This window comes from Prinia subflava, chromosome 11, assembly GCF_021018805.1.
Source record: "Prinia subflava isolate CZ2003 ecotype Zambia chromosome 11, Cam_Psub_1.2, whole genome shotgun sequence".
Taxonomy (NCBI): domain Eukaryota; kingdom Metazoa; phylum Chordata; class Aves; order Passeriformes; family Cisticolidae; genus Prinia; species Prinia subflava.
In genome coordinates this window covers 21392437-21406209 of record NC_086257.1, presented here as the reverse complement: position 1 = coordinate 21406209, position 13773 = coordinate 21392437, and the positions used below count along the sequence as shown (strand labels likewise).

Sequence of the window (13773 nt, the reverse complement as noted above, 5' to 3'; positions counted from 1 at the left end):
AATGCCTGCTCCTCTCCAGGGTGACTAACAGAGTGCACAAAATTCAGAGTAGTTCTTGCAAATTAAACCCCCTCCATCAGGTTATCCTGGAAGGAGAGTCTGGATTATGTCACGCTAAACTGAAAATGGATTACCCTCCAGGACACTGCTATGCAGCTGTGGAGGAACAGCCCCTGACAACATCTGGTGATGAACACAGGGCAATTTCAAATCCAGGACATGAAAAATTGGTGTTGGCTGCTTAACCTGTACCTGGTGGCAGAGCTGTCTGAGCAAAAACACCAGTGCAAGTGCATCTCTGCAAGCAGAACCTGGCCATCAACCCCTGGCAGTTCGAGGCACAGCACTTGCTCAGCACCCAAGGTCATGTATCAAAGCCAACATAACACAACCCACAGAGGAGCTCTTGGTACCCCATCCTCTTTCTTCAGGTCATGCACAAGCCAGTTCTGCTGCTTCTCCCCAGCCAGCCCACCTGCAGTTTCCAGGAGCTCTAACCCACTCTCACCTAGTTTCACTTCAGCATTTTCAGTCAGCAATACGTTCTGTCCCTTGATGTCTCGGTGAATTACTTTGTGCTGGTGTAGATGACTCAAGCCCTGGAGAATTCAGAGAAAGGTTAGAGGAACCCAAGTTCAAAGCATGTTATTTTCTGACATTCCTCCTCAACCAATTATGCTCCAGAAAGGAAGGGCTCACAGTTGGAGTTAAGCACTCGAGAATGCTTCTGTTTATCACATGCTCCAAACACTGCCCCTTGTCCCATGCTGGGAGGACATGCCTGGCGAGGAGCCTGTCAGTTCTGTAGGGTTTTAAACCCAATCTTTCCCATTCCAGCAGGAACCTGTATTAACCCAAATTCTTCTGTCACTCCAGACATGATTTCCCCCATGTGCTCCCTTGCCTCAGGGAGCCATTTCTGTGGCAGAAATAATAGAATGGGTTTGTCTCCTTTCTCCATTTCCATCATCCAGAAACTGAAGAAAACAATTCTCTTGTTATATCGGTCCAATAAACTGGATTTCAGTAAACTGAGAAGCTTGTATTAAAGAAGCTACCATGCAAATACAAATGTTATAACTTGCACATATGCCTAATAGAGATACAGCTCAAGTAAAAAGCCTGTCTCAAAGGCAAAAGGTAAACTAGCTTTGCTGTTGTGCTGGTTTATTAGCTCATTAATTTCTTTTTGCAACCCACATTTTTATTTCATTCACTTATTACTTTAGTTTCAAAGTAACATCTACCCAGATTGCCAGCTTAGGAAAAATATGGATTACTTCAAAAACTAATTTTGCTTTAGGTTTATATTTCACATTAAACATTCATACTTGAGGAAGAAAAGGATTTCTGCAATCGCTTTTGGTAGTTATTAGTCATTTTACGCTCGTTACCTTGGGAAAACTGTGGAACAGATTATATCTGTTCAGGAGTCCTTTTTTTAGCCACATTATACTCGGTTACAGGCACCTTTGAGCATCTGAGGCAAAGCGAAAATTCTACAGGATTTCAATAAATCCTTTAACAACGTGGGACAGAGCCTTGTGTTGGAATTCCAGCTGCCCATCAGTGTCTGAACCAAGCATGAGCCACGCTCTGCAGTGTGAAGCTGGGAGCCTTTCCTCACCCCAAACCCCACAGAGGTCACCCACCACCATCCCAACGTGGGGCCAAAATGCAATAGGTGACACCTGACGGTGGCCCCGGGACATGAGTCACAGGCTGGGTTGTGACTCACTGCCAGGGACTATTTTAAGGAGCAGAATCATGCAGCTCATGCACTTAAAATAAGCCCATGTCACTGTGGCCTCCTGGCACTGAAAGCAGCATTCACACAAAAGCTGATGAGTTACAGTGCCAGCATCTTGTGCACATCACTCTGGTGTGGACAGTGGCATTCAGGGACAACGCAGAAGTGCTGTGTCACCTCTGGACACCCGTGGCAGCCTCAGTGTCAGGCACATCTATTTGGAGAGATCATTTTGCCTCATTTTCTTTCATAGAATCAAAGAATTGTTTAGGTTGGAAAAGACCTTTAAGACCACTGAGTCCAACCATAACCCTGACAACTGCCAAGACCACCATGAAACCATGTCCTGAAGTGGCACATCCCCAGGGATGGGGATCCATCCTTCCCTGGACAGCCTGTTCCAGTGCTTGACTGAACTTCCGTTGATGAAGAAATTTTTCCTAAGTCTCCCCTAGTGCAATTTGAGGTTCTTTCCTCTCATCCTACCACTTGAATGGCTCTTGAAGGTTTCCTTCACATGCCAAATATTCCTGTTTTCTCTTGAACAAATCTTTGGTTCACAGAGCAATAGATTTTAATGCAGGGCAACCATGAGCACCCCATCCTCTGACCTCAGCAATGCAAAATGCAGGAAAATCTTTGCTGAAGCTGCCATCTCCCAGCACATGAAACTCTGGCACGGCCCATTTTAAGACATTTCAGTCAAACATTTATATCGTGAGTATAAAAGCTGCAGCACCCTCATTAAAATCAGACGTGGATTTAATAAAACATAGGATGCTTTTTCATCATGAAGATTCTTCTTTCCACAGACTTTATTAGTCCTCACCTTTCTGTTAACTGAAAACATAATTCTAACGTAAATAAATCTTTGCCCTTTGAATACTAATAGGAGATTATATTCTTGTTGAAGGAAAAAGAGGGTTAAAATTCAGGCAACTAACAGAGCTAAAGGGCATTAAGCAGGGCTTATTTATTATGCATCATACATGCACATGAATCATTCACGCCTGCCGGCACCGCGGAGGCTCCAGCCCGTGGCAGCACAGCATCCACGAAATCTGTGGAGCCAAGGGCTTCCTGTGCCCCCTGAGCACTCAGCTGCCACACTGCCAACAACATCCAGCTCCCCCTGGACACGTACCCGCAGGATCTCTCTGCAGATGTAGGCAATCCACTCCTCCTTCAAGGTGTTCCCCTTCGTGTTCTTGATGAGGTCGGTGACGGAGCCCGCGCCGCAGAACTCCATCACCAGCTGCCAGAGGGAACAGGAGTGTAATTAATGACATAAATGTCATGCAGTGGCACCACCAGAGCATCCCAGCGCTGGCTGGGCTTCTGTGGGGACCCCATGGTGCTACACAGAGCCATTAGAACATCACCCTGAACCTATCAGCTTGTAACCCATTTGGGGTTTGTTATAAAATGAAACAAGAGGCTGGAAGGCTTGAAAGGCTTGTGGCCCTCCAGAAGATTGGAAGGAAGAAATAGGAATCAGTTCAGTGCTGAAAATCAGTGGAGGATATCAGAATCTCAGACCCTACCCCTCCACACCCTACTTTATACTTCTGATCAATGTTTAGTGTCAACAGCAATAAAACAAAACTCTGCCTCTTGCATGTAAGTTCTTCAAATCTGAAAATACAAAGGCACTGAAGCAGATATTTGAAAGCTTCCTATGATTTGGGTACCAGGTTTACTTTTCAATTTTTATTTTTTATTTAACCAGACAGTCTTTGTTTCTGATCATGTTTTTGAGAAGGAAAAACCTTCCTTTGAGGGGAAGGTTGCCAAGCAGTGTCAGGCTTCCCAGGAGGGATCTGCTGTCCCACTGCTCAGGTTGGTTCCAACATGACTGGCCACCACCATCTGTACCACTTCCAAAGTTTCAGAATATCAAATATAGAAGTGCAATGATCTAACCCAGCCCAATCTTAACCTTGCCATTGAACAACTGTGAAATAAACATCACAAAAATAGCACGGGATGTGAGTCTGCCTCCCAGGGATTTTGCAGATCCCCAGGGTGTGCAGGAGCCATCAGCGTGCTCCAGAAAGCGAGCACAGCCCGTGTGTGCAAAAAGCCTCCTGCAAGGCCTCTGCAAGTGCTTCCTCTAAGATGTGAAACCATGTTTTCCAATTAGATCTGCTTCCTACTTGAAGATATTCCCTTGCCAGTGGTTCCTTGCCAGATTCTTCGATGTGCATGTTGCAAGTTTTTTATCACATGAGGCTTACATGGCATTTAACGCTCTCCAAGCAAGTGACATCACTATTAAAAGCACAGGCCAAGAAGAGAATTAAAATGGCAGAGGGATTACTCCTGCCCAAATTGCACAAATGCAGTGATTTAAGACTATAATAAATTACAATGATCATAAAATCCTGACACAGGACTGCCATAAACCTTCAGGCTAAATAAAACACTTGAGCAGACTATACCTTACTTGGCTTTGACCATGCTGCTATCTTTAGTTTTGGTGCTAAGTTTCTCCTTTCTTCCTGAACTGGTGCTGAAAAATTCTTGGAATATCCCTGTTAAGTCATGAAAGTGGCTTCAAGAAATGGAGGAAATGGCAGGAATGGATGGGTCACTGGCCAAAATCTGCCCCATGCAAAGGCAAGGAATGCACCTACAGCTCTTTCACCCCAGCAGCAGCCCAGCCATCCAGCTGGGTCACTGACACAGCCTAACTCCTGGTTACTCACTGCTCAGTGAATGGAGAATAATGGAGCAACTGGTTTCAAAATTGCTTTTTCTCTCTTTCCTCCCTTTGGACCATTGACACGTGGGGAATATCAGTTTTTGTATGTGTGTCTGATTAAACTAATATTTGGGATACCACAGCAGCAAACTTGGAAAGGAAAATCCTGGATAGCTGAGCCAGCCACAAACATCTTGCAATCCAAAATGTTGCCCTCTCCAGTCTTCTTCCATGGAAACTCTTCTACAGGCTCTCACCAGGGTTTGGAGCAAGAGGAAGAGGAAAGAACATGCTATGCTATGCATGGCAAACACAATGCTTAAAAGAAAATGGAAGAAATCCCATTAAAAGTACACAGTGCATCCATTAATTTGTCAGATTATCTTAATGGAGCTGGCGGTTCTCTTGGTCCTCTACCCTGCCCTTGACTTCCACAGAGCAAAGATTAATTTAGCATCAAGAGGGGAATAATCCAGCCACCTGCTGATGTAGCCCAAATCTGTAACAGTGAAACCTCCTGGAGATTAAATTAACAGAGAGGAAAAGAGAAAGTCACAGAAGGGGTGTTTCCAACTTGGTTTTTAAGAGGTGCATATTCCCCTAACATCCACAGGAAAATATCCAGCACTGGCAGATCTCTGCCAGCATCAAGAGGCTCCAGATCCAAGGGGGCTGAGTGCCATGAACAGCCTGAAAGCTCTGCCATGAATTCTCCAAGAAAACCAGCAGCAGAAAGGTGACGAGGCTGCCTCAGTACCCTTGTTCCTGATGGAGAGCTGATGGTCGTCACCTCATGTGAACAGCCCCCATTCCCATGTTTGGGTGGCTGCTGGCTGCAGCTCTGGGATCTCCTTTTGCTTCCACGGTTTCTCATGCTCCTCAGATGGAAGGATGCTACAGAATTCCCAACAACAGCTCACACAGTGCAGCCTTCAAGGAGAGGAACCACAGATGATGGAAACACCCACCAGGCCAGGTCAGACCTGACCCACAGCACCGATGTCCTGCTGGGGGATGGAGCCCAAGAACAATAAATGCACACTGGAGGGGACACAGAAACATGACCAGGTCTGCCCAGAGGAGCTGAGGGCTTCTTCAGCCATGCAGAGAATGGATGGTTATGGTTTATCTGTGTGTACTGTCAACAGCAAGGACAGGTAAGAGAGGGAGAAGAACAATTCAGATACTGCCATAATATCAATTTATTAACACTATGGGTATGTTTAGGCTGGAAATCAACAGTCTTCCAAGAGAAAAATTAAAATGAACAGAAGTTCTTGCTTATTTTAGGGCAGAGCTTAATACACCCAGAAAAGGTTTCAAAGGGCACTTGGATACTAAAACACTTTCTCACCAGTCTCATACCTCTGGGTGAGTGCTTTGCCCTCACACACTTGCATCATTACCAATTTTCTTAAGGGATGAAGTCATGATGGAGTAAGACAATAAACTGGAAGTGCATATTGAATTTTTATTAACCATAATTAAAATTATCATCAAGATGGGCTAAAGGTAAGATCGTCTTCTGAAATTTAATTTGCAAGGACATTTATTGAGGAAGTATTTTTAAATACAGTTCATTTAGCATTTACTTAGCTCTTCATACCAGAGTGACAGCAAACTTCATAAGCAAGGCAAATTCAGAAGCTGCAGCTGTAAATTTCTGTGTCCTGCTGTCTCATGAATTTTTTGTTTAAAGAGCCTTTTCACTTTTCAAATCAACCACTACTTCTCTCAGCTTGGGAATGGCAAGACCTCTGCTCCTATCACTACTGTGCATTACCTGGAAGAGCTCAAGCCAGAGCATCTTCCAACCCCAATCCATCTTACAGTGAACTGCTCCACCTTGCCCAGAATAACTCCCCAAATCAAATCCTTTATTACACAAGACAAATTTTCTGTGTTCCTATGCCTCAGCCCAGGAATAAATTGACTTCTTTAAAGCTACCAAAAACATGCACACAACACCCTCAGGGTAAATGCTGCTGGAAATCAATCCTTGTGCTGTGTGTGTAAACAGAACCTGGGTGCAACATGGTCCCACATATGCCCAGACCACTCAGATCAGCAGAAAAGCTGATGCCCATTTCAGAAACAGAACTAGCAATCAAATTGGTGTTAAGCAGCAACTACAATACTCAGCAGCAACATAAGGCCAGGTTTTCATTGCTTCTGTTGATGCTGGGGTGGGAGCAGGCTGCAGCTGCAGCTGCACACCCAGGCAGGAGCACAGGGGACAGCCCTGCTCTGCTCTCTCCTCTCCAACAGCAGCATCCAACTGCTCCCACACAAGTTCCTCAATAAATGACTTGCCTGCATCTCCCTGGATGTCAAGCCCAGCCAGCAATCCATGCCCCTTGGGGAGGCAGCAGGCAGCTGACAGGTCCTGAGCAGGCTGATGGCTTTGGGTTAGGGATGGCAGCAAAAGAGCTGGGCTCACAGTCCTGCAGTGTTTACACCACTGACATTGCTTTGAAGAGCAGTGAGAGTTAAACAGTGCTGGATTACTCTGCCAGACAGCAGAAGAGATCTGCTCTGGTAACCCTGAGCACTGGGTCAGAGGCCAGAGGAGCAGCCCTGATCCCCTCACACTCCCCCAGGACTGCAGAGCTTGGAGGGACTGAAGAGAGACACAGCTCAACCGAAAACTGACCCCTCTCAAATGTTTCATGATCTGATTTCTGTAAAGCAAAGAATCAGCCACTGCCCAAAAATATTTTTCAGGGTATATAAGCAGATTAAGAGCAAATCTGCTCGGAGCTGCACAGGTGTAACCCAGTGCTTTGACAGCTCATGCTCGATTTTCAGTGGAGCCTTGCTGCCCCTGTTTTTGCTCTCCAGATCCCTGGTGTGACTGCTCACATCCCCCTAGAGCAATCCAAGGGGCCCCTAGTGCTCGACAGAGTGAACAGACACATTGCAATTCACAGTCACAGCACCGAGCACTGCACAGCTGCGGCGGTACCACCCTGACCCAGGGGCTGCTCCCAAAGCACCCTCACTCCTTTCTCCCCCACACTGCCCCACATTATCTGCTGCAGAGCACACCCCAGGGGCCACCCCACCACGTGGGTATCTGGCAGCCTGCCCATTAGCAATGTGTCCCCCTCGGTGACAGATGCAGCCGCGGGCAGGGTTGCCATGGCAGCCCATCCATCCAAGACAGTGCTGCTGGCTCTGGGGACCGTGTGGGCTCTGCCCTGCCCTGGGTGGGCTCTGGGCTGCTGCCAGCCTTAGCTCAGCCCTCACACTCTGCACAGCCCACTGCTCACGGCTGGGTGGCTGCTCTGTCCATGGCCTCAGTGCACAGTGGACAGCAGGGGCAGATGACAAGTGTCCAGCTGAGTGGCACCTCCATGACCCTGCACATGGGCACAGAGTATGGGGATCACAGTGCCTGCAGCTTCCAGCAGCCCTCAGGGCAGGGGTGCCTCGGGATGGGGTCACTCCCCTGTCCAGCTCACACTTCTTAATGAATGCCTCATCTGCCACCATTTAAAAGAACACCTACTGCAAAGTATCTCACCAATACCTCTGGGTTATGCACAGCCTGGTATCCCATAGCTTAGATTTGAGAAGAGCAAGGGGAATTTCATGAGTTTAAGTCTGAGAAGCAGCAGTTAACTGGTTATCGGGTTTCTCACATCCCCTGGGAATTTCCCCAGTTTCTGCAGCCTCACCCTGTCCTCTTGCACCAGAGCAGGACCCCATCCTCTCAGCCAGAGAGAGGCATAAATCCTCTCAAAGACCCACAGCACCCCAGAATGCAACACATTAACCAACACAAGAATAAACAAACCTACCTCATATTTTTAAATTTCTTTTTAAATGTTCCATAAAGGTTGTCCCCATGACTTTTGCTTCCTTTTTTTTTTTTTGCCTAGCATAGCAGATTTGTGATGCATCTGCTAAAACACCCTCCACAGAGCTCCCTGATTTCTGAAAACAGGGCTGTTTAGTGAGCTTGAGCTCATCTTTCAGGGCAAGTGGCTGCTGTGGAATGGAGCAGCAGCACAGACAATACTTCATGTCAGAAGCTTGCCACGTTTCTGAGAGATCCTAATCTCCACTGAAAGAGTTCCCTATTTTTTATTTCCGTATCAGCCTCCCGAGTGTCGATAAAAAGAATTACTTGGGCATTATCAGAAACCGTTTTATTTCAACAAAGAGCCAATGAAAAATAAACAAGCCTTTATCTGTGGGGCAAGACTGATAGAGTTCACACAAGTCCTAATTCAATCAGATCCTGAAACAACAGCTATTTAATACAGTGGCACCTGCACACCTTTCCTCCAGGGCTGGGGAGCTTTCCAAGGAATATCTCCACCAGTCCCAACACTGGGCATACACTTAAAAAATTCCCCCACACCCCAGTGCAAGAAAAGCACCTTTTGAGAAAATCTTTTTCATTAATACATGAGAAAGGCTCCAAACTGAGAGGCGAGGCAGTGGTCTGGTGGTTAATTCAGATTATGTAGTCTGCCTTTCCCAGGGGGCAAGAACAAGCAGCACAGCTGGACTGTGACCACCTTCTCCACCAAAAATAACCTGGACACCCAGGCCAGGAATGCTCCTAAAGTCCAAGCCCCCAAGTCTTCCCAATAATTCAGTGTATCAGAAAGTCTTGTGGAACAAACTGGCACAGAAGTCTATCCACTGCAGTTTTCTCCTGGGAGGAATGTCCTCTGAATCCCTCCACTTCTCACAGGATGTTCTGAAATGTGGATGCAGAAACTAGAGGGAAGAGCGTGCTGCTGCTCTTCAGCATCTCCATGGTCTCCCAGGATATTTATCACCCCTGAAAAATTAGGCTGCAGCAATCTTGCTCAGGCACAGAAAAGCTTTAGAAACCACACATAGGTAAGGCAGAATTGACTGGATTTACAAGACTGTGAGGAAATAAAGACTTTTTCGACCACAGGACAACATCCAGGGCATTGTACTGACGATAACTCCAACAGAGCCTTCTCCCCACAGACCCCTGAGGACAGCAGGGTCCTACACTGCTGCTCTGATGGCCATCAGCACTGCAGGCTGCTGCTCCAGAGACTCCAACCAGCACAGCCAAGCTCAGAACACAGCACAACAACTTTAATTAATTTCACAGCGACGGCCGGAGCCTGACCCGCGGTGCCACTGCCCTGCCCGGCCCCCTGAGCACCAGCTGCCGCTAAAGGGAGTGGGCTCTGATGCTCTGCCTCTCCCCAGGGATAGAGAGGATTTAAACTGCATCCTCCCTGCTCTGGGAATGCTGAATTAATAACCGAGAAGGCCCTGACAAGGGAAGCAGCAGGAGGAGGCAGATGAGGATTTACAGAGATGCAGAGCAGCTCGGTGCCCTCAGCAGCGTCAGGCGTCTCCACCGAAGTGGCTGAGCAGCCACAGATGTCCCTGACCTCCCCTCACTGTCCCCCTCCTCTTCATCTGCCTGCACAGGCTCCATGAAGTGTGAAGCACAAGAGGCACCACCAAGAGCTGGCAGGAATCTCCCTCAGACTCATCTTCCCAGAGATGTTCCCAGATCCCTCCAACTGCCAGAAGATGGAATAATTTTCAACTGACTATTGTACTAAAGATATTGCTAATGACACTTCAGAAAAAAAATGGGTTTGCCATCAGCCTGCAAAGATTTTGTGGCAAAATGGAGATGTGTTTTGCAGTGCAGCAAGAGCCTGATCAAAGCCATGACTTTGAAAAAGATGGATGCAAAAGAAGGAGTTTTGTGTAAGCTGGGTGCTGGTAAGAGGACAATTCAGAGGAAAAAATGTCTATCAAATCCCAGTTATTTTAAAGAAAAGAAAGCAACTTACCCAGAGCTGATCATCCATTCCTGGTGGGTTCTTTTTAATAAAAGCACCATAATACGTAGCAATATTTCGGTGATGAGAATACTTCTTCAGCATGTTAATTTCTTGTTTGATCTCTTCCTCTTCATCCTGGGATCAGGTGAAAAGAAAAGAAAGACAAAACCAGAGGCGTTAGGAGACCCCGCCTCACAGTGTCCAGCTGTCTTTTGTACATGGGTGAACTTCCAAGCACCCCATTCCTGAGTGACCCCTCGGGTGTTTTGCACCATTTTTTACAGCCCCTTTGCAGCAGATCCTGGAAGCCTGAGAGCTGCACTGGAGACTCCCCTGTGTTACCCCAGTGATGCATTAGCACTCCCCCACAGACACACCAGAGCCCAAGAAGGTGTTTTTCTGCAAACCACTGCATGGCAGAGGCTGTGCTCCCAGCCCTCTGGCTCATCACTCCTGCCCACCCTGGAAGCAGCACAAGACCTCTGGAGACACCAGGAGCTGCTGGTGGTGGGGTGGCACCACATGGGGAGCAGGCAGGCACCACCTGTGCACAAACCCCACCAGAATAACTCAGTCCTGGTGGCAAGCACCATTCCCATGGGCTCTGCCAGCCCCTCTGTCCCATCTGCAAAGTGGCATTGGCTGAAGCAGCAGAGGAGCCACATCAGTATCTGTTTTGATGTCCCACCCCTTTGTTCTCACACCCATCAAACGTGCCCTGGTTTTATTTTAAGCTGACCGAATTCCAGCCCGCTGCATTTCCACAGGCAGCACTTAGCACCTTGATGTCAATGAGCTTTATTATAAAGGACCAGAAGGGTTGTTTGTTCTTTATTCTCCTTTATTCCCCTCGTGTCCCTCACCTGCCTCTCTTGACCTCAGTTTTACAAATGGGCAAAGGACAAGACACCCACAGAGCAGCAGGAGCAGCTTTTCTGGAGCAGCAGTGCCCCCTGACCAGGTGTCACATAACACGGACAGAAATACCAAAATACCCTTCAGGGAACAACAGCAAAGGTAAAGACAGCAGGAACAAGAACAAGGAATATCTGGATGGAGCTTGCATAAATAACCTCCAGTTTTATTTTCTGTAAGAACACGGAGGGTATAAGCACCAGAGAGGAGGAGGAACAAGCTCAAATATTAAAAAGAAAACCGGGGACTATTCTGGAAGAACCTTTACCACCTCTCTTTAAGCAGTCAACACAAATTCACTTGCTTTCATTCATCCAGGAAACCAGGGCATATAACATAACGTTTATCAGGCCACAGAGGTGATTTTGTTAACTGAAGCCCTTTGCAACAACAATTGAAAAACAGCTGGATGCTCAACAGTGCTGGGAGCAAGGAGCAGCACCCAGCCCAAAATCCCTCTAGCTCTCTGCACACCCAGCCAATTTTTCAATCATCCCTCAATTCATGCCTGGCTCTCTAGGAAAAAACAGAGACAAGACAGAGGGATACTTGGTTGGAAGTTTTATTTTGACTCCATCTTCAAGTTGAAGAACTCAAAATGGGTGGAAAAACCCTCCAAACCATAAGATCTGTGGCTGGCACCTGAGGATGTGTCTGCATGGCCAGGCTTGGGGGCTCCAGCTCAAACTCCTGCTCCAAGCAGGACTACTGAGAGCAATCATCCCCAGCAAACCCAGAGAGGAGGGAAGAAAATGGAATCATCACAGCAAGCTGCTGTAACTACTCCAACCCCAAACCCAACAAAAGCCACAGGCCAGGCTTTGCTGCCTCACTGTGCCTCCATCAGCTGGTTCTGTTACATCCATTGCTGGATGTAGGTCATGCAGCACACAGCAAGACCAGCCCCTGAAAACAAATCTGAACTCTTAATTCAGAGACAGCAGCTGCCCAAACTGATGAAGTGCTGCAATTTCAGGGCCTCTATTCTGCAATCTTTCCTAACAGATAATTAGTAAGAGCAGAGATGAGTTAAACAAAGCATCGTCAGGAGCTGTCGGGGTTTAGCACAAAGCCCGTGGTCAGGATGAAAGGCTGTCTGGGAGCTCACTGAACACAGAACCATCATGGTTTGGGGGCTAGAAGAGACCTTAATGGTCACCTAATTCCATCCCTCCACCATGGGCAGGGACACCTTCCACTCTAGACCAAGTTGCCCAGAGCCCCATCCAGTCTGGGCTTTCCACTCCAAAAGCTGCAGATGGCTATGGCTGGGGTGACCCCACTAATTCTGTTCTCTGCTGACATCTGAAAGACACACTGTCACTAGGGATATCCTGGAAAAACAGGTGGGATGGAAGGACAGGATCAAATGAAGCAGCAGCAGCTCTGAAATTGTGTGTGAGGAGGAAGTGAAGGACCGAGCTGGGGTTTCCAGCAGCAGCATTTGCACTGAGCCTGGAGCAGGTGCCAAGCATGGCTGTAGGCACAATGCAGGGACCAGCTTTAGAAATTCTTCCAGAAGCAATGCCCAGGACCACTCCTGCAGGCTCTGGAAGTGCCTTCAGCACCAAGGGAGCACAGACAGCCCTTACCAGAGCACAGGTTAGCACTGCCTGCACCGTGGTCTTTGCCCATCCTGCCCTGAATGAGCCTGCCCTGCCTAAAAGCAACCTAAGGGGAAAATAATTAAATATCAAAAAGCCACATCCCATGACAAATACTTGATTTACACCTTGTACATTCAGATATGAGGCCCAGCTTTACAGGGTAAAGTCTTAGATCAGGGACATCTACTTAAAGATGTGTATGAAATTATTATTGGGCAGTATCAGATTTCAGGTACTTTTCTCCAATATCTTTCCTTGGAAGTGATGGTATTTTAAAACACTGAATTAGGTGTGGATTCAAAGTTAAGCCTGTGTTTGGCCCCAGAGTAGTATTTTGATTTCTCAGCTAAAATTCATTCTAACATCAGACTTCATCCCATGGGAATTTCACTGCTGTTTATGCCGTGGGTTTATGCTTGGTGGGTCTGCCTATTCCCCCAGAGCCTGTTTCCCACGGGAACGAGATAAACAGCACTCGTAGATCCTCAAGTAAACAGGAACAAATCTCATTCACATTTACAGACTTATTTCCACACACCACTTCACCTGCTAGCACCAAAAATAACCTGGATGAAGGTCCCATAGATATTAATACCACACCACAGCATCTAAGGTATTTCAAAACAGATTCCCAAGGCCAGCTGACTGCTTTCACAGAGAGTCATTTCTGCATATGCTGAGATCCTGAAAGCTATTAAAACATTAACTCAAAAATTAAGGGGGGTAGATTGTGATCGAGTCTTAATTTTGAAATGTGTTATTCCAGTTAAAAAAAAAAAAAAGACAAAACACAACAAAACACATTCTTACTCCCAAGCTTAGCACTGTTTCCAGTGCAGGAACTTTGGGAGGGGTAGTACTGCACTAAGAAAAGAACTACTCAAGAAAAAGCACCTTCATGTCTTGCTCCTAAATGCATCTAGGTTTTTAGATCATAACAACTCATTTTTTCTTTTGTGGCAACTGGGAAATGGTGAAACCATCCTTTCCCCTCAA

At 46.9% G+C, this 13773-nt stretch overlaps 1 protein-coding gene across 4 annotated transcripts in view; it reads right to left on the bottom strand.

The window, feature by feature from the left end:
- The window catches only part of TNIK (TRAF2 and NCK interacting kinase), a 149934-nt gene that overhangs the window by 58212 nt on the left and 77949 nt on the right, over positions 1–13773 (bottom strand). For all 4 annotated transcript variants that reach the window (XM_063408281.1, XM_063408279.1, XM_063408282.1 and 1 more), the window contains exons 4-6: positions 10265–10390; positions 2895–3005; positions 509–599 (exon numbers count right to left, since the gene is read on the bottom strand). In XM_063408281.1, coding sequence (XP_063264351.1) covers positions 509–599; positions 2895–3005; positions 10265–10390 — 328 coding nt within the window. The remainder of the gene's footprint in view (positions 1–508; positions 600–2894; positions 3006–10264; positions 10391–13773) is intronic.